Source organism: Sinocyclocheilus anshuiensis, unplaced genomic scaffold, assembly GCF_001515605.1.
Source record: "Sinocyclocheilus anshuiensis isolate Anshui unplaced genomic scaffold, SAMN03320099.WGS_v1.1 scaffold25, whole genome shotgun sequence".
In the NCBI taxonomy this organism is placed as follows: domain Eukaryota; kingdom Metazoa; phylum Chordata; class Actinopteri; order Cypriniformes; family Cyprinidae; genus Sinocyclocheilus; species Sinocyclocheilus anshuiensis.
Genome location: NW_015536477.1, coordinates 280,313 through 299,634, shown reverse-complemented (window position 1 = coordinate 299,634; position 19,322 = coordinate 280,313). Strand labels below are relative to the sequence as shown.

The 19,322-nt window shown below is 37.7% G+C and overlaps 1 protein-coding gene across 5 annotated transcripts in view; it reads right to left on the bottom strand.

Annotated features, from left to right (window-relative positions):
- LOC107660770 (putative bifunctional UDP-N-acetylglucosamine transferase and deubiquitinase ALG13) overlaps window positions 1-12,637 on the bottom strand; it is a 15,470-nt gene extending 2,833 nt beyond the window's left edge. The window contains exons 1-24 of one of the 5 annotated variants that reach the window (XM_016450286.1): window positions 12,578-12,637; window positions 12,385-12,504; window positions 12,063-12,146; window positions 11,912-11,962; window positions 11,688-11,734; window positions 9,884-9,956; window positions 9,237-9,318; window positions 8,943-9,105; window positions 8,156-8,225; window positions 7,973-8,081; window positions 7,813-7,877; window positions 7,554-7,654; window positions 7,361-7,476; window positions 6,742-6,985; window positions 6,507-6,620; window positions 5,603-5,747; window positions 5,160-5,304; window positions 3,883-3,918; window positions 3,725-3,783; window positions 3,386-3,457; window positions 3,118-3,301; window positions 2,869-2,961; window positions 2,738-2,778; window positions 1,623-1,806 (exon numbers count right to left, since the gene is read on the bottom strand). In XM_016450286.1, the coding sequence (XP_016305772.1) occupies window positions 1,623-1,806; window positions 2,738-2,778; window positions 2,869-2,961; window positions 3,118-3,301; window positions 3,386-3,457; window positions 3,725-3,783; window positions 3,883-3,918; window positions 5,160-5,304; window positions 5,603-5,747; window positions 6,507-6,620; window positions 6,742-6,985; window positions 7,361-7,476; window positions 7,554-7,654; window positions 7,813-7,877; window positions 7,973-8,081; window positions 8,156-8,225; window positions 8,943-9,105; window positions 9,237-9,318; window positions 9,884-9,956; window positions 11,688-11,734; window positions 11,912-11,962; window positions 12,063-12,146; window positions 12,385-12,504 (2,398 nt within the window). In that variant the 5' untranslated portion in view covers window positions 12,578-12,637. Of the gene's footprint in view, window positions 1-1,622; window positions 1,807-2,737; window positions 2,779-2,868; window positions 2,962-3,117; window positions 3,302-3,385; window positions 3,458-3,724; window positions 3,784-3,882; window positions 3,919-5,159; window positions 5,305-5,602; window positions 5,748-6,506; window positions 6,621-6,741; window positions 6,986-7,360; window positions 7,477-7,553; window positions 7,655-7,812; window positions 7,878-7,972; window positions 8,082-8,155; window positions 8,226-8,942; window positions 9,106-9,236; window positions 9,319-9,883; window positions 9,957-11,687; window positions 11,735-11,911; window positions 11,963-12,062; window positions 12,147-12,384 lie in introns of all 5 variants that reach the window. The other 4 variants (XM_016450417.1, XM_016450478.1, XM_016450221.1 and 1 more) reach the window with 4 other exon arrangements.
- Between the last annotated feature and the right edge of the window lie 6,685 nt (window positions 12,638-19,322).

The window sequence follows — 19,322 nt, the reverse complement described above, 5'->3', positions numbered from 1 at the left end:
GAAAATGATGTTTTTTTTTTTTTTTTTAAGAAAAACAAGCAGTTAGTAAATAAATAGAGTGCAAGTCTAAAAGGGGCAGGTTTTTTTGTTTTTTAAAGAATAGAATTATAATAGAGTGCTAGAGTTAGAGGGTCAAATAAAGATGGAAGAGATGTTCTGTTAGACAAGCTGAGATGCGAGCAGCTATCATCAGATCATCAGGATAGTTAATAATATAGTCAATAGTCCAATAATAATAATAGTCCAATAAAAAGTTAATTCATCCATCATAAAACATACTCTGCTAACTGTCATATGCAAATAGCATAGGACATAGGTATAGCGTAAGCTTCGGTGAGAATACACTATTCTTGCGAGAACCAAGTTTTGTTTACAGGACCAAAGGAAGCAAAGTTTCCGTTGTTTAGCAAAGGAAAACAAGTCTCCTCCAGGCTTATATCGAAATCCTCTGACATTTTTCTTTACAAATCCCCATTTTGTACTTTTAATTCGTGACCGGTGTTTTGTTTTGCGCTCTCCTCTGCACTTCTGCGTTCGTCACTTCCATGTTTGTCACCTCGTTCGACTATGTTCTACGTCATCTGCTGGAACGGCCTCTCTTGTATGCGCAAACGACAGTTAGCGTAAGCTAGAGATTACATTTTATAAATAAGATTTAAATATGGATATTTTTCTTACAAAAATGCATTGATTTGCTTAAGGAGTCTTTTATTAATCCCCCAGAGCCCTGTGGAGTACTTTTTATGATTGATTTATTCACTTTTATTGGACTTCTATTGGACTATTGAATCTCACCTCCCATTCACTGCCATTATAAAGCTTGGAAGAGCCAGGACATTTTTTAATATAACTCCGATTGTATTTGTCTGAAAGAAGAAAGTCATATACACCTGGGATGGCTTGAGGATGAATAAATCATGGGGTAATTTTCATTTTTAGGTGAACTATCCCTTTAAACCTACACATTTCAAGCTTTCTCTAGATATATTTCTCACATCTGTTAGGCAAGTAGCCTATACGCTGAGTTTCGGTTCTTTTTTGTGACGTGCTCCAGTTCACAGAGACAGAGATGACAGAAAGTGCATTTTGAGTGTACACAAAGAAAAGTGGACCCTTTGCAGATTCGAACAATGTATTACTCTTATCTGTATGAGCAAAAATGATATATTGATACAGGGTATTTTAAGTTGTTTCCACTGATCTCAGAAAAAAAAAGATCGCGTCAGCGCCTCCATGTCCTGCAGTAAGCGCGCTAATAGCTTCCACACTCCACACAAACACTTGGATACGCACCTAATAGCACATTTATCTAGGTTAATGTTAGAGCGAGCTGCCATATACCTGTAAGTTGCTACTACTACACGTTTCACTGTCGAATGATAAACCATATTTGAGGTCTGTGAATGATAGGCGAACATTTGAATTTCCTGCCCGATATACCGCGATTACCTCAAGGACCAGCCGTTAACGATAGACCTGCAACAAATAACATTTGTTCATGTTTAGTTGTCTATTAGGGGGGCAGCCCTAGAGTGTACAGTGTAGAAAAGAGTAGATGTTTGACAAGCTCAAGATGGATGTGAAAGCTGAGAATGTGGAATTTTGTGGTAGTGATGCCTTACCATTGCTAGGCACGTCTCCTTGTGGATGCAGGCACATGCGGACAGGATCAGAGTAGGCCTGGGGGACTGTGTGGTCAGCGGTGGGAACAGTGCTCTGGTACGGCTGGAACTGAGCATCTGCGACAGGCTGCGAATACACCTGCTGCATCTGCACCATAGAGTGCCAGTAACTCTGCTGATACCACTGGAACACAAAAACATCAGTATGAATACAAAATACTGAATACAGAAACATCAGTATGTCACAAAAAGCAATTAAACTTTTTGTTAAATTATTTAAGGTCATCAAGGAGAGTAAGCCACATTATTTGGTTTCTGCTGACAATTGTTACTTTAGTATTATCTAACCTGTGACTGGTGTAATATCGAAGGGCTCATGTACAGATGTCTTTGTTGTAAAGTGGTTTACTGCTGTTTATGCATTAGTGAATCAAGCCAGTGACTAAACGATCAACTTCACATGGTCCCTGTAAGTAGCATTCAAATCTGTTCTCTATATTGTGATTTTCATATACAGAAAGCTGTAAAAATACAGTATAACTTTGAGAGAGTTTCACATGTAATGCTCATTTCAAATGCATAGATGTTAGCCAATCATAACAGTGGGTGTTTACATTCAAGTTCTAATACGTTTACCCTAAGTTTCAACCCCTTCCAATAAAGAGCTCAAATCAGAGACTAAATTTAGGTTTTACCTAAATAATAAATTTTGAAATGGAATTGTTAAAAAAAAAAAAAAAAAAAAAAAAACTAAGATAAGTGCACCACAAGAAAAATTATAAAATAATTTAAAAAATGCATTTAATGAAGTCTTAATTTATGATTTTTGTCAGTATTATTAATATTCATTAATATTTTTTGTGTGGCTCATAAGACGTCACTGCATTTAATTGTTATAGATGCACAATATGACTTTTTTCAGTATTATTAATATTTCAAATCCTTATGACTTCCCATGCTGCTTTTATTTTATAAAAGCCACAATAGGCCACGTATTACTCGCATTTAGGCATAACTCACATAAACCTAGCCTCATTTATAAGTGCAGGACATTACATAAGCTATAAATCTCTAGAGGTGACAATGTGGAGATCAAAAGCAAAATGCTCACGTACCTGAACCCCCAAATTGTAGTAGTACTGGAGCACTTTGCAATCTGAGGGAAAAAAAAAATGTTAGAAATAACACAAATATGTAGGAAAAAAATTATGCACAAATATTTAACAAAGAGGTGGTTCCCTCTGACCTCTTGGAAGGTCACTGCCATTGGGGTCATAAGAGTAGGGTGGAGGAGGCGCCATGGCAACTGGTTCTCCCAGCTCATTGACAAACCACGGAACTGCTCGGGAAAAACAGTGTGGATAAAACTACACAATGACTACAGAGGGAAGTGTCTTGATTAATCTCCTTTGCTAACACATTAGTATTTGATGATTGTACATGACAATCACTACATTAGTTAAAAAAGTTAGACAAAACAACCATAACTGTATACCAGGCCTGCCCAGAGTATTCTGAGATGGTGGCTGTCCAGGCGTTAAGATGTTGTTGGGCTGCAGTGAGTTTGGAGGGGTCTGGGAGCTCCCAGTGGATGAAGAGGAAGAGTTTGATGTGAAGATCGCAGCCGGGGCAGAGTTGATTTGTTGAGAAGAGGAGAGGACAGAAGACTTCACAACCACCTTAAAAGATTGAGTTACACACGTCCCCTCCAAGGCAGAACACAACTGTTTAACAAATTTATGAATACTGTGAACAATGCATGCCTGTTGTGAGTAACTGTAGGTAGCGACACCCTCTTGCGGCGACCCGGCACGAGAAATTCCTTCCTGAATGGTCTGCAAAATGTCAAAATTCAATCGGATTAGCAATCTCTATTTATTGTAAAAGTAATTTTAAACATTTCCACACACACTCATCTAATGAGTGAAGTCATATTTTCCGTATTCTCAAATAAAGGGAAAAACAGAAGTTGGTTTAGGAGAGATTGTGCAGAGCTGTCAGAGCACATCTTCTCCATGTTCTCCCACTGGAACTCATGTCAGCCACATCATTAGCATTTTGGTGGACATTTTTGACAAATTAAGAAGATTGGAAGACAGTACCAGATTGGTGGTAGACTCTGCTGCTGCAGCATACACCGATGGACTCTGATATCCTGCCTCTGCAATACAGAAGCATGATGTTTTAATATCAGTGCACACAGTGACAAGAGCATAATGCTGAAATTTCACAAACACAATGTAATCATTAATGACCTAACCTGCAGCAGAGTAGATGTACTCCTCAGAGTATTCACCTAGTCAGGACAAACAGTTAAAATTAACCACCAATCACAACACATATGGGCTGTCAAAACTTAGTGAGCTGCCTTTTGGCCATCATGGGGATAACTCCAAAGCAAAGAGCAGTGAAACAGCACACTTCCACTTTTCCGTACAAATCATCAACAACATGTACCAAATGTATATGAAATCAATTGCAGGCATGAATTTGGTTTTGGGGGACCTGAATAGTGTGTAATTCCACCTTTTTTTTTTATACTGATGTCAGACCTTGTTGAAAACTAAAATGGAAGACGACACCATGCAAGGTCCATTAACTAGAATAAATGAGAAAATTTGTTTACCCAATTATCAGAGCCACATTTGACAACATGGATCAACAAAAAAGCAATACCTGAGTGAAGGGCACTAAAAAGCATCTATGGTTCATAGTTCCATCCAAATAAAAATGTACTGTACCACAAATATTGATGACTAGGGGTGTCGCAATATACCAGTATTGATGATACGCAGTAAAAAAAATGCCATTTACATGGATCAGGGGTTCTCAAACTTTTTGGGGCCAGGGACCCCATACAGGGGAGAAATTTTTCTAAAGACCACATTATAATTATACATTATAATTATATACTAATTAAATTTGTACCATTTTAATATTTCTGGCCCCCCCATATCACAATAGTAATATATTTGTCAAAATTTTAAGTTAAACCAAACTTTTATTGTGGCGAGTCATTGTGAAGATATTTGAGTTTCAGTTTGTATATAACAATAGGTTTTAATCAAATGAAATGCTATGTTCATGTCTCATATAGTGAGATGGCAGATGAGCATCACATGTGCACAGTAGTCAAAACCCCACCATTTATTCAAATGAAGACTTTATATTTACATAGCAGCCTTTTTGCGATTTAATATTCACATACACTAGTCCATAAAGCAATTTGATTAAATGTAGTCATAATTTGGATTAATTCATCCCAGATTTTCACGAAATTACGTGTCATATAGTAAATTATTATTTTTTTTTTTTTGGATTCTGTCTGTGTTTTCCTCATTGTGGAAATCATAGGTCACTAAAATTATTTTGCAGACCCCTGGCTATGGGTCACAGCCCCGCCAGGTGTTCATGGACCCCACTCTGAGAACTCCTGATATAGATATCTGACAATGTGAGTAGCTGTCAGCTCATTTGGTTTTGACACAGAGCCATGGAACATTCAGAGCTAAACCACCGGCGAGGTTTTGGCTGTACCTTGGTCGCCAGCATTACTCCTCTCATCAGGGTCCTCCTCTGATGATGTCATGGGCTGCTTGCCTGAGGGAGGTATTGGACTGGGAACTCTTGGCACCCAGTAAGCAGTGGCTCCTGAAACCATGGGGCTGGAGACTGCTTGACTCTTCAGATACACACAGTGAGACGGACAGAACAGTGATCTTAGCATCAAAGCCTAAAAGGCCTGTGCACACCAAAGACAATAACTATAGTTTTAATGATCCTTCTGATTTTATGTGAATAGGGAATCCACTTGACTTTAAAGAGCTTGAGCATTTCAAGAGGCATATCATAAGTGCAGTTCGTGCTTTTAACAAACAATGGCATTATGCGTTCATGCAGACAGCAATGTAGCTATCATTCTTGGTGTGAACGGGCCTTAATACTCCCATCTGTTAGTGAAGTAGAACTGGGTGTCTCACTGGTATCGGCGAGAAGGCACTCTCATCAGTCTCCTCAATCTCATAGAAGGTGATACTTCCCTCTATGTCCTGGGTTTCCGCTCCTGGCTCAGGAACACAGCTCAGACACTCTTTATTCAGAGCGTGCATCTGCCGCCGACGACTCCTATATATACACAATTGAACTCACTTTGCCAGCAGCTGAATAAAAGGGGTTTACGGAGCAAAGAGAAGATTCAGCTGAAATACCTTGAAATATTGAAAATGATGCAATGGATTCACGGAAAACACAATTTAACAAAGGAACATGAGAAATACAGTCTGTTCTTTGGCTGATTCCGAAAGCTGAAAAAGTTGAGGCTGGTCATTGTGTTTAAATGCATTGTTCTGTCCAACCTTTCAACTTTTTCTAGTGAGAAATTAGTACTGTAATGACTATTCTTACTATAGGCAGCCCAAGAATTTGGAGATATACTTGTCTCTGACTGCATAAACATTAATATTTCTTTGTTTTTCTTCTAGAAATAATTGATTTAAAAAGGAAGAAGCTGGAAATTATTAATTTGGAAAATGTCTTCATTGCCATTTTCTATGCAACAACCTGTCAAGTGTAATTTTGGCAGGTAAACTAAAGGGTAATGTCTTTTTCAAATTCAATTAAAGAGTTCAAATTCTTGTCTCAACAGGAAATGTGTAAATAAAAAAGAAAATGTGTTAAACCATTTCATATAGTCTTTTAAGTCATAGTTCCTTATTTTCACAACCCATTTTTTTTATGTTGAATATGTCCATTTTTTAAGTTGAATAAATAAATACATACCCAGTTACAAAATATATTAATACATTATACTGAAGAGGTTCATCATAGTGTCATTCTTAGAATTATTCATTTCTGATGTATATGTTCAAGTAAATGTTTTCCTACCGAGACCTGTATGAGTAGTTATCAAAACTCTGGTAGCAGCGCTTGCTGGGACTGGGATAATAGGCTATGTCTGGTCCAATAAGATGGTGTCTGTTCAGGAATCGGGTCGAACTTCTGGCCAAAACATGTGTGGTGAAAGAACCACAAAAATAGATTCATCCAATGAGTAAGGAAAGGACATATGTTTAGAAGATACAACAATGAATAAGCATCTGTAAAGAATTTTGTGTCTAACCTGGGTGGGGCGTAGCCACGTGGTGGTCTAGTTGAAAGGTGGGGTCGGTAGTGTTCATAGGCCAGACCTGCAGGAGGTGGAGCAGGACCGTGTACCCCTGGAGAACGGACAGGATGAATGTTTCCTGGCCCGGGCTGCAGACGGGGAGGTAAGCCAGGCTGAGGACGACTGAAAGACACTGCCATCAACATCTCCTTACCACGAGGTTTCCTGAAGTACCGTCGCCGTCCGCGCAGCTCTGGGTCTTTAAAGAGGAATACTTTCATGACCCAGAAATATCTAATCTGATCATTCATGTGCCCTGCTAATTACTCTGATATCTACAAGTAATAGACCTATAATTTGATCAGCCACAACAATAAACCCACCAGCCTAATATTGTCTATTTGGCCCTTGTCAAAGTCACTCTGATCTTTTTGCTTGCCCATTGAACACATGAAAGAAAAGATAAGTGTGTGCATATATATATATATATATATATATATACACATACACACACACACATACACACACACACACACACACACACTTAATTACACAAAACAAGTAATCACCCACTAAATTAAAGAATACTCAAGACTGTACAACCCAATAAAAATGAAGTCGAAAAGAGGCAGACCTAGCTCTCCAGGGTACTGCTCTGGATGGTTGTAGGAATTTCCCTTTCTGCTTGGTGTGATGTTCCATGCTGGCACAGGATTCACTGGCTTCAGATTGGTCAAGGGAACCAGGTGCCTAGAGGAGCCAACGAGGATGTTTAAAGATTCTCATTGATGTTTGCCTGTGAGAAAGCACAAATGGTCATAGCTTACTTTTCTCCAAGCTCCTCAATGAACACGGTCACAGCAGTGGTCTGAGTCCCTACTTCTTGAATGAATGCATTGTAGTACTTCCCTTTTGGATCCAAGCGGACCTGGAAAACAAAGAATTGCATCAGAAATAGGATCCATTATTATATAAAAAAAAAAAACATAACAGGAGTCTGTTTTGTCAAAAGAAGTGACAAATGAAAAATGGCATGCCAGTTTGCAATGTGTTTACACTTAAACCTGAAGAAAGGTTTTGTCCCACCTGACACTTATCTCCTAAAAAGTACTGTCTGCCAGCAAACACCATGTAATCAGTCTTCTGTAGCTCTATAACACAGGATTATCACAAAGCACATCACAAACGATACTCCTAAATTAGGGTAACAATCATTTAAGCTCTTAAAAAGTAACTATAAACTGACCTTTGCGGGCGTCTTGCCACACGTCAAACTCCACGTTGCGGTACAGCTCTGGCTCTAAGGCCTTCAGTACCTTGTATGGCAGTGCCAGTTTTCCTGACCCTTCTGTGGCCTGGTGCAGAGAAATCCTGTCAAATACTGATGAAAGTTCAACATCTTAATCTCTTAAATTATGGTTTTAGCCACCTTCTGGTCCTCAGCTCCAGCTTTGGTTTTGTCTTCCAATCGGCTGTGACCACTCAACTCCCATTCTTCTCTGGAACAACGAAGTCATGAAAAGTACATAAACTGACATTCTTTGGTAAAACACAAAAAGAATTCTAAAAAATGAAAGCATATAATGGCCAGAAGTGTTGGAGAAGCTACTTGCTACTACCTGTAACACCTGTCAAGCTACAAACTACTCTAATTTCTAAGTTAAACTACCATCAAGCTACAATCTTTAGAAAAAGTACAATACTGTTCAAAGCTTTGGAGTCTGTACTATATAAATGCTGAATTTATTTGACCACAAATCACTATTTTTACTGTATTTATTGAAATATCATTTAAAATGTTTTAAATGTTTTTTTGTAACTGTCTTTTTTTTTTTTTTAAATCTTACATATGCCTTGGAATATTATCACACAAGCAGTATGGACTATTTCTGTAGGTGCTTTTTCTGCATTTTTGGAGCTTCACAGCCCCAGCCCCGATTCATTTTCATTGTATAGTAAAGAGGGTTTCTGACATTCTGCAAACATCTCCTTATTGTGTTTCCTGTGGGTCTGAACATCATGAGGATGAATAAATTACAGAATTTTGACATCTGCGTCAACCATTTGTTTACAATCTATACTCGCAAGGCATGCATCTGTCAACATTTTTTCCATGATGAAACAACACTTTGCATTTAAAAGATAGTCAGCAAGAAAGACAAAGGGTAAGATAAAGGAAGCAGAGAGTACAAAGACAACAACAGACAAGAGAAGACCTCTGAGGGCGGTCTTCTGGGGTATCGTAGCCAGCATCCTCACTGCACATAGACTGGCTGTTTCGGTATCGCCGTCCCCCTCCTTTGAACCCCTCCATCAGCACCTGCAGCTCTTCTTCCTCAACTCCCAGAACACGCGTGTATAACAGTTCATACAAAAGGGCTGAAAAAATAAAAGCAGCACATACAACGTTCCAGTACTGTGATGTTACAATACAGAGCAAAATGTTTACCGTTTGGATTGTTCAGGATGTATTAATCATGGGATTCAGGCTTGATGAACTGCTAACTCACCCTGACATACTGCAGCATCCACTGGATAGTTCTTGGGATAAACAATGTCATAGTGGCCGTTGTTTGAGCAACACAGCAAAATCTGTGGAGTCGAATTCTGGTAAATGTGCTGGGAAACATAATGAACACTGCACAAATTACACAGTATTGATCAAAAAAGTAAAGGAAAAAAAACACACTAAAACTGTCATCTTATTTCTTCACATTTCAAAGGAGATGCAGAACAGAAGATTGTGTGAATGCTGCCAACAAAAAACAAAATCATCTCAGGCTCAGACATCCCACCCTCATGATATACATATTGTACACTAAAGTATCTAGAGCTGATGGATTCCACCAGATCCTCTCTTTTGATGGCCACTACGTAACTTCTGGAGTCAGGGGTCCAGCTTCCCAGGCGGCTACCATGAGAGCTTCAATGGAATAACTTCTTGCTTAGATTCATGGTATTAAATCTTTCATAAGTGGTAAGCAAGCAAAAAATCCAACTGTGTATACTGCTTTGGTTTAGTTATTTCTGTGACACGGCAGCTGTGGTTAGTTCATGGCCAAGTGGGTGATTAATGGCCAGAATAATGAAACTAAATTAAAATAGAACCTGAATTAGAACTTTTGAACGTGAGCTAAGGGAGTTTAACATTCCTCACCTTAGGCAAACTGTCCTCCTCTGCAATCTCAGTTGGCGGCTTACCTGGATACCTGTAAATGACAAAGCACCGCCTGCGCCAAAAACCATTCACATGAGAACAAAATTCCACATTTTAAATCTGAATGTATTCAAATAGGTATAGTCCAGATGTAATGCAACAGATGAATGAATAGTTTACCCCCATTTTATTTTAAAGCCATTTGACTGCTTTTCTTCCATGGAACACAAAAGATGAATTTAAAAATGTCCTGGCTGCTCTTTTCAGTATAATGAAAGTGAATGAGGACTCGGACTGTCAAGGACTAATCATAAGCCTCTCATAAAAGCAGCCCACAAAACTTGAGCACTTTATTCCAAGTCTTCCAAAGCCATATGGTAGCTTTGTGTGGGAAACAAACCAACATACAAGTCATTATTCACTAAAAATATGACTTTGGTAATGCTTTTAGATATTTGGCGGATGAGAAGATTAAAGGGGTCATATGATGCGATTTCAAGTTTTCCTTTCTCTTTGGAGTGTTACAAGCTGTTCGTGAATAGATAAGACCCCTGAAGTTGCAAAGACTAAAGTCTCAAAACCAAAGAGATATTCTTTATCAAAGTTAAGACTCTGCCACACCCCCCTAAAACGGCTCGTTCTAACACGCCCCCACATATCTACCTCACTATGTGGAAATATTAGCATAATGCCGCCCAAATGTGCACGCAAAGAAAGAAGGCGTGGTTTCAGTAACCGCAGTTAGTGTTGATGCAGCCATGTCAGAGAGACGCTGTGTGTTTCTAGGCGAAAGCAAAAGCACTTTATTTGGCCTTCCGAAAGTAGATGCATTTAGGAATCTTTACGATTACTTACAACAGAACAGCAATGCATTTTATGGACGACCGTTTCGTGAACCTAGGAGAGGAGGTAATTCTGACTTTGCTATGACAATCTGGCGCTTCTGAATCAGCGACTGTAAGTATGTTTTGTTACTAGTTTAAGTATTTGCTATTGACTGTTCAAATGCGGAGTTTTGTGCATCGTGTGTGTGTGCGCACGAGCGTGTTTGTGTGTGTGAGAGAGACAGCGTCACATCACAATAGAGTCAGCTGTCTTAACCACGGCTTGTGTACTGCATCATTACTGTGTCTGTTCCCCTTTCGGGCTTGAACTGATGGTAAAACTAATGACATTATTTACTGTCTTTACATTTATTTTGAAAGATGAAGCTCGCAATTATGGTAAGGGGCGTTACATTTCCGACGAGTGCTTGCGGTGTTCGGCCAATCACAATGCACTGGGTCAGCTGGCCAATCAGAGCAGACTGCGCTTGTCGGAAGGAGGGACTTTGTAGAAAACTAAGCGTTTGAGAGAGGCGGGGCATAGAGGACCTACAATAATGTACAGTATTTGAAAAATAATGTGTTTTTTGAACAGTAAAGAATGTCAACATATTCTGTTACACCAAATACACAAAATAATGATCTTTAAAAAAGCATCATATGACCCCTTTAACAGTTTAACAGCTTTGGTCTGTTTATCATGTGACTTAAGATACAGCACAGGAGTCTCCTTTTTGTCATTTTGATACCTCATAACATATCGAAGAGAGCAGCCAGAATGTCCCTCAGAAATTAAACTTTTGTGTTCCACAGAAGAAAAAGACGTATGGTTTTGAAAGGACATGAAAATGAGTAAATGATGCATTTCCTTTTTGAGTGAACTATTCCTTTAATATGGTTACTTTAACGGAATATAAAAAGTAATTAATAGTGTTTCACAAAAAGGCTCAGGATTAAAGAGAGAGAGATGCAGAGCATACCTGTACAGTAAAGACAGTGCTTTTATTTCCACTTGACCTGTGGTTTCCTATTGAATTTGGGATATTAAAAGACAGTACATTACATTCATATGAAGTCTTAAACACCTCATGTAGGTTTGACTCTTGAAGCATTAAATAGCCTAATCATTAAGCTACAAAAATAAAACACATGCATTGTTAATATTTTAGTGACAGCAACAAGATAAAAGACCCTGAATACAAACCTGGGGATCTTCCAAACGTTCCAAATACTTCTCAAAAGATCCTTGGACAAACTGAAACACATGGGAACACCATAACACAACATGTTATAATGTTTAAACTTAATGACAGTTTGTACAAAGGTTTCTGTTGATGTAGTCTGAATTCACTCACAGGCTCAAAGTTGCATCTGTTTGCCTTAATGAAGTTGACACACTCTTTCCTTATTCTTTGATGGTAATTCTGGGAGTAGTAAAGCTTATAGCAAAATAAAAAAGCATCAGTTTATCAGCATACATCAAAACACCTGGACAGGTACTTCAGTGGAGAGGTAACGTTATAGTCATAAATATGTCGTCTAGCTACTTATTTTAACAGCTATGCTACAGCATACACCAATTTCAAGAATTCACACTTTCACAACTTCTGAATGTCGCAGACAAATGTACAGTTTGAGATTATTTTGAGGTATATACATCTTTAAAATGTAGGCTACCTGCTCAGAAACAGCTCGAAACAGACAGGACGCGTCTCTAGCCATCATTTTTCGGTAAAGCCCGATGCTGGCCAGATACTCGTCCATGTTTACAAAATACTTCTTCAAGGCTTTCTGCATCTTCAAGAAATAATAAGTAAAAAACAATACACATACAGAACTTCACGGCTTTCCGAATAAAAGCGGAACAATCTGTGAAGGTCGAAAGTTTCCTTTCGGGCTTGAGAATGAAACAGGTGCTGCAAATGAAGCCTGATTGAAGCGCATCACTGTCTTTTGGCGCGACTTTAGGTTTCAAAACTGTTGGTACATTGGACTGATGTTTTCAATGACAACACTATTGCAGAAGTTTTAGCTATTAGTTAAAGTGGATTTAATACACAAGGGGTGTCTGATAACTCGCTCTAGACCCTCAAAAATATGATTAATATAGTAGTTTGGTGCCACTCCCTCAGCATTCTTCCACAGGTAGGTGCCCTGCTCGTCAGTTTCAATTCCAAGGATTTCAATTCGATTTAATTCAGTTCAGTTCCATTTCAATTATTATTCTGAGACCACATTTCTACCTGTGATGCGTGTAATAAGAGAATCAGTTAACGTTAGGCTACAGGCAGTACTGTAGGCTCCATCTCATTTTTTTTCAAGGACAAAAATCTCTATCAGCTAATTCTTTTAATTAGGCCTACACTCTTAAAAATAAAGGTGCTTCAAAAGGTTCTTCAAGCGATGCCATAGAAGAACCATTTTTGGTTCCACATAGAACCATTCAGTCAAAGGTTCTTTAAAGAACCATCTCTTTCTTACCCTTTTGTAATCTGAAGAACCTTATTTCCCCACAAAGAACCTTTTGTGAAACAGAAAGGTTCTTCAGATATTAAAGATTCTTTATGGAACCATTTAGACAAAAAGGTTCTTCTATGGCATCGTGAAGCACCTTTATTTTTAAGAGTGTATATAATAAACCCTGTCAGTTGGCACACACACTATATTAAAGCGATTTGTAAACAAACATTTTCAAATTGCACATAAGGGAGTTTTGTAGGCTATAATAACAATTAATTATAGGTCTATAATAATAAAAAATATATTGTGGTAACTTTCTATGTTTCTACTCCAGTTTGTTGTTGAAATATAAACGTTTAGACAGTGGAACTCGTTTTCATGACGGATTTATTGAAACATACATTAAATAGGCCTATTGAAGAACAAGTTAAGTACAAATATAATGAAATGAAGCAGAAGGCCCGACTTTATGCACTTTGGATGAATGAATGTGTTGCGTGACATAGGCTACTGTTTACCTTACAAGCGGTTTCATTGACACTGATTGAGCGATTACATGAGACCTGTAGCCTACATACACTTCAGTAAATTGTAGGCCTACTGTTTATTTCAGCATCCCTTGTGATGTTCATGTTAATTCCATGCAGAGGATCTGCAGCTTGTACTGAGGAGGCGCTACAGCGGTCTGTCACGCTACATTAATGAGCACCAAAACCTATTTACTGTCTTATCAGAAGCGACAAAGTAGCCTACAAAGGTCATTGCGATTTACAAGTTTTGTTCATCAACTACAAACGGCATAGACCAATTCTTGGGATCTAAGAAATCGATTCATCAAAATAACAATGGATCGAAATCGATATTTTCAACCCAGCCTTGCTATGTTATCTTTTCTGACTGGCCTAACTTACAGTTTTCATAAATTGGACGATCAACACTCGGAAAAATCCCATAGACTTATACTGAGGGAATGTTCAAATGAGCAAAGACTAGGCCTATTCAAACTCCCAACTGTCAAATTTAAACAGATGCCCTTTTAAACTCATGTATTATGTCTGATATCTAGAGGCATGCTATCAATATGCTGAAGTAGCCTAAGCTAACAACCTGAAAAAAACATAGTACAGGAAATGCAAAGCAGCACTCTAGCAACCACCCAGAACAGCCTAGCAACACCCTAGCAACCACCCAGAACACCCTACCCAGATAGCACATGTACGTCTGCAAGATGGTTTTGTAGGCTATAATAACAATTAATTATAGGTCTATAATAATAAAAAATATATTGTGGTAACTTTCTATGTTTCTACTCCAGTTTGTTGTTGAAATATAAACGTTTAGACAGTGGAACTCGTTTTCATGACGGATTTATTGAAACATACATTAAATAGGCCTATTGAAGAACAAGTTAAGTACAAATATAATGAAATGAAGCAGAAGGCCCGACTTTATGCACTTTGGATGAATGAATGTGTTGCGTGACATAGGCTACTGTTTACCTTACAAGCGGTTTCATTGACACTGATTGAGCGATTACATGAGACCTGTAGCCTACATACACTTCAGTAAGTTGTAGGCCTACTGTTTATTTCAGCATCCCTTGTGATGTTCATGTTCATTCCATGCAGAGGATCTGCAGCTTGTACTGAGGAGGCGCTACAGCGATCTGTCACGCTACATTAATGAGCACCAAAACCTATTTACTGTCTTATCAGAAGCGACAAAGTAGCCTACAAAGGTCATTGCGATTTACAAGTTTTGTTCATCAACTACAAACGGCATAGACCAATTCTTGGGATCTAAGAAATCGATTCATCAAAATAACAATGGATCGAAATCGATATTTTCAACCCAGCCTTGCTATGTTATCTTTTCTGACTGGCCTAACTTACAGTTTTCATAAATTGGACGATCAACACTCGGAAAAATCCCATAGACTTATACTGAGGGAATGTTCAAATGAGCAAAGACTAGGCCTATTCAAACTCCCAACTGTCAAATTTAAACAGATGCCCTTTTAAACTCATGTATTATGTCTGATATCTAGAGGCATGCTATCAATATGCTGAAGTAGCCTAAGCTAACAACCTGAAAAAAACATAGTACAGGAAATGCAAAGCAGCACTCTAGCAACCACCCAGAACAGCCTAGCAACACCCTAGCAACCACCCAGAACACCCTACCCAGATAGCACATGTACGTCTGCAAGATGTCTGTTAAAGATCTGGAAAGCATCTGCTTTGGACAAACATCTGACAGACGTCTTTCAGATGTCAGTTTTACATACATTCTAAATCATAAACATCTTAAAGACATCTAATAGACGTCTATTTGACATCTAAAAGGAAACGTCCTATAGACGTATTGCAGATGAGCAAACACTCTAAAAAATACGTCTTGCAGATGTAAATGCAGACATCAAATAGACGTCTCCGAGATGTATGTGTGCTATCAGGGAATAGATAGATGGCCTTAAAATCTTCAAACTGGGAGCTTTTAAAACTACTACTTAAACTTTCTGGTCAGGCTTTGTCAAGCCAACATAACGTTTGTCTTGACAAACTTTTATTTTCCACTAACAAACTTACTTTTTGCTAACAAACATTTTACTGTCTCTACAGTAAAATATTATGTTATGCATGTTATGCATAGATTTAATTCACCGTATTCATAAAGGAATGGGCATCCCCATATTTCCAGTCATTAACTTTCATTTGTACATTTACAGTTATTCATTTAGCAGACACTTTTATCCAAAGTGACTTACAATTGAGGAATGCAAACAAGCGATTCATCCTAAAAGGGCAAATAAACACCGGAAGTGCTCGCAATACAAAGTTTCAGACATCATTCTGATTAGTACAAGCACAATTTCACTTGGATTTTATTTAAATATTTGTATCTCTTGGTTAATGTTATTTTGGTTTGTTATTTAGGTCTTATGTTCAAAATATGTGAAGTCAAGTAAAGTTTAAAACTAAGTTATATATACACACACACACACACACACACACACACACACACACACACACACACACACACACACACACACACACACACACACACACACACACACACACACACACACACACACACACACACACACACACACACACACACACACAGAGAGAGAGACAGACACAGTGGCTATAGAAAAGAATTACCCCCATAATCACAATTTGTTGCTTTGCAGCCTGAAATGAAGACTGACACAGTTTTTGTTTTATCCTGATGTATTTACTTATTGGTGTTATATCTTTCACTTGGATGTTATAAGTTGTGCTGTGTAAATACAGCTGGATAAAACAAAACCTGTGTCCGTCTTCATTACAGGCTGCAAAGCAACAAATTGTGATTATTTTAAAGGGGGGTGATTCTTTTCTATACCCTCTGTGTCTGTGTCTGTGTCTCTGTGTGTGTGTGTGTGTGTGAGAGAGAGTGAGTTTGTGTATATATGTTTTAACTATTTTAACTATGTATTTTGAGCATAACACAAGACACCAATATAACATTAACTAATCTAACCAATTAGTTTCAATGATTCTGGTGAAGTTAAGATTTTTGTAAAGATGAAATATTTTGGCAATGCATATTTTTAACTTTCTCTGTTTTGCTTGTTTGAAATAAAAGTTGACCTGAAAAATAATTCGTCCCAATAAAATAATGTATTGAATTTCGCACGTAAATGCACTTTTAAATTGCACTGACTGTTCATCGGAGTATCCACACGGTGGCGCCAAAGCTCGTGATGAAAGACGAGACTCAGCCACACAAAAAATTAGGTTTTGTTAATGTTAGCGTACTAAGGTAGCGTCGCATCTATTTGTATTATAAAACCTTTATACATGAAAAAACACAGTGATAAAATGCATGGCTTGATGATTTGTTTAAACGTGTCTAAATCACTTGATTTAGTTATCACGTTTGCGGTTACCGCACTGCATTGTCCTGCTGCCGCAGTACTTGAATGTCTACAAAACAATATAGAAAATAATCAATTGTTTTCACTCTTTAAAAACATCACACTTAAGAATTTCTGAAATGGACATGTGACCTAAATACAGTATAGGTTAAATGGCTTTTCTCTTTTAAATTAGATAAACCAAACCTAATATTAATCATTGTTAAACGGCTCGTAAATAACACTAAAATGTTTGACAGACATATGGTAAGGGATTGTATGTTCTCAAGTTCAAAGATGCCAATTAACCTAGCAGTTTTAATTGCTAGTAGTTTCTCAGTGAAAATTGTTTCTATGCCAATTTTTTTTCCAGTCTATCTCAATAACAAAAGTAAAGATTATTATTCTTTTGGCATCAATAAGAATTAATATTAATGTTCTTCAGCAGTATAATTGATTGAGTTTTGCTGGTAGTACTCTGGATTGTCTCCTTTCACTAAGGACATGGAGTGAGATACTGCATATTTGCCTAAAAGGCCTTTGACACCAGAATCATTGTAGTATCTGGTGTTGTCCCTTCCCCCTTCAACTAATGGATGATCAAACACTCCGGAACTCAATCCTTATAATGAAAATACTGCATTCATTTTATTTTGTGATGTGTCATTGTAATTCAAGAGATGTTTTTAATCTTCAGATTGCTCCGGCATAAGCCATTTCAAAAATATTTGGCAGCAGCCCATCTCTCCCCACACGGACGTATGCTCCTTTTATTGAACGCTGTTTGTCAGAGGTGGACATTAAAAGCTCCCCTTTATTTGAATAAACTATTCAAGTTTAAAAAAAAAGCTACTGTAAAAATATGTAAATTGATCCAGGGAAGAATGCTTGGCTCACACGTAGTCTTTCATATCTCAATGTTGTCCATTACAAAGTGCATCTCCTTTCCACGTTTTCATGTCATCTTGTCTTTATTGGCAGGTTGTGTGCTGCTCTCTGATGATGAGATCGTGCTGGCCCGTCCTCAGCTGAAGAGCGCAGAAGAGGATGTGATGGACCACGAAAGGTAAGATGATTCTTAAAGTGATCGGTATACAATGCCATTTTCAGTATTACTACAATGCTTTAAGCTTTGACATCAAATAAATGCATATGGCCTGTAACCACCATAGACATTTAGAATGACGTGTGCCCCAATATTCAGAATAGTGGCTGCTGATCAGTAAGGGTTCTGCAATAACAAATAATAGTAGTCATCGTTACATTCATACATTGTACATTCACATAAAAAAATAAAAAATAAATCTGATAATTTAAACTTTGATGACATGGCAAGGTTAACCAAGGTTGTAAAATGTCATGTGGTATGACTCTTAAAAATGTAATATTTCATGAATTATTAATTCATAAATAATTAGCATTTTCATTCTGAAAAGTATAAAATGGGTACACTCACATGTAGGTATAAGACAATTATTTTATTAATTTTTACTTGGTTACACAGCATGATATTTTTTTTAAATCATTACATTGAAATTTTCTTGAAAATGGCATAAGTTTTTCCAAACCATAAGAAAACCAACATGTAGACGCTCGTATACACTATTGAGCCTCCCCCTAATCTTGATTACATTCTTGATCTGGAAATGATCAGATATGCACAATAAGTGCAGATGAAATTAATCAAGTTAGTTTTAACTCGGTCTTATGTGTTGCATCACAAACTTTTATTGCTTTCAGAAGCGGTGGATTGGAGAATGATTGTTTTATTGAGATCAAAATTAGGCCATAGGCATTACAGCATTCCTCCATTATAACCATGCTTGCCTTTGCTAGTTTTATGGGTTTAAACCCCTGGTGGTGAGCTATTCTTGTGTTATTCTGTAAAACATTGCACATTTTCTCTAAGGGAGTTTTAAACATTTATCAATGGGTATTTAGTAAAACATGCAAATTTTCTAAAAAGCAGTTAAGCTAGTTTCCCTATGGCACCATTGAGTGCTTGACATTGCCGCCCATCTTTGTTTAGTGTTCCTCTTTATCCAAGTTGCCTCACTTAAAAAAACTCTAATACTGCAATAAAATCCCTACCGAGTGCATGCTTGGTCACCTTGACATGCTGTTAAATTGCGTTTGTGCTCCAGAAACGACGGATGTATCTTCCCCCCCATTAGGTGCTCATGGGATTGCTTTTAATGACACTTTGCTGATTTGCTTTCACTGTAATAACAGACAGCTCTCGTGACATCCACTG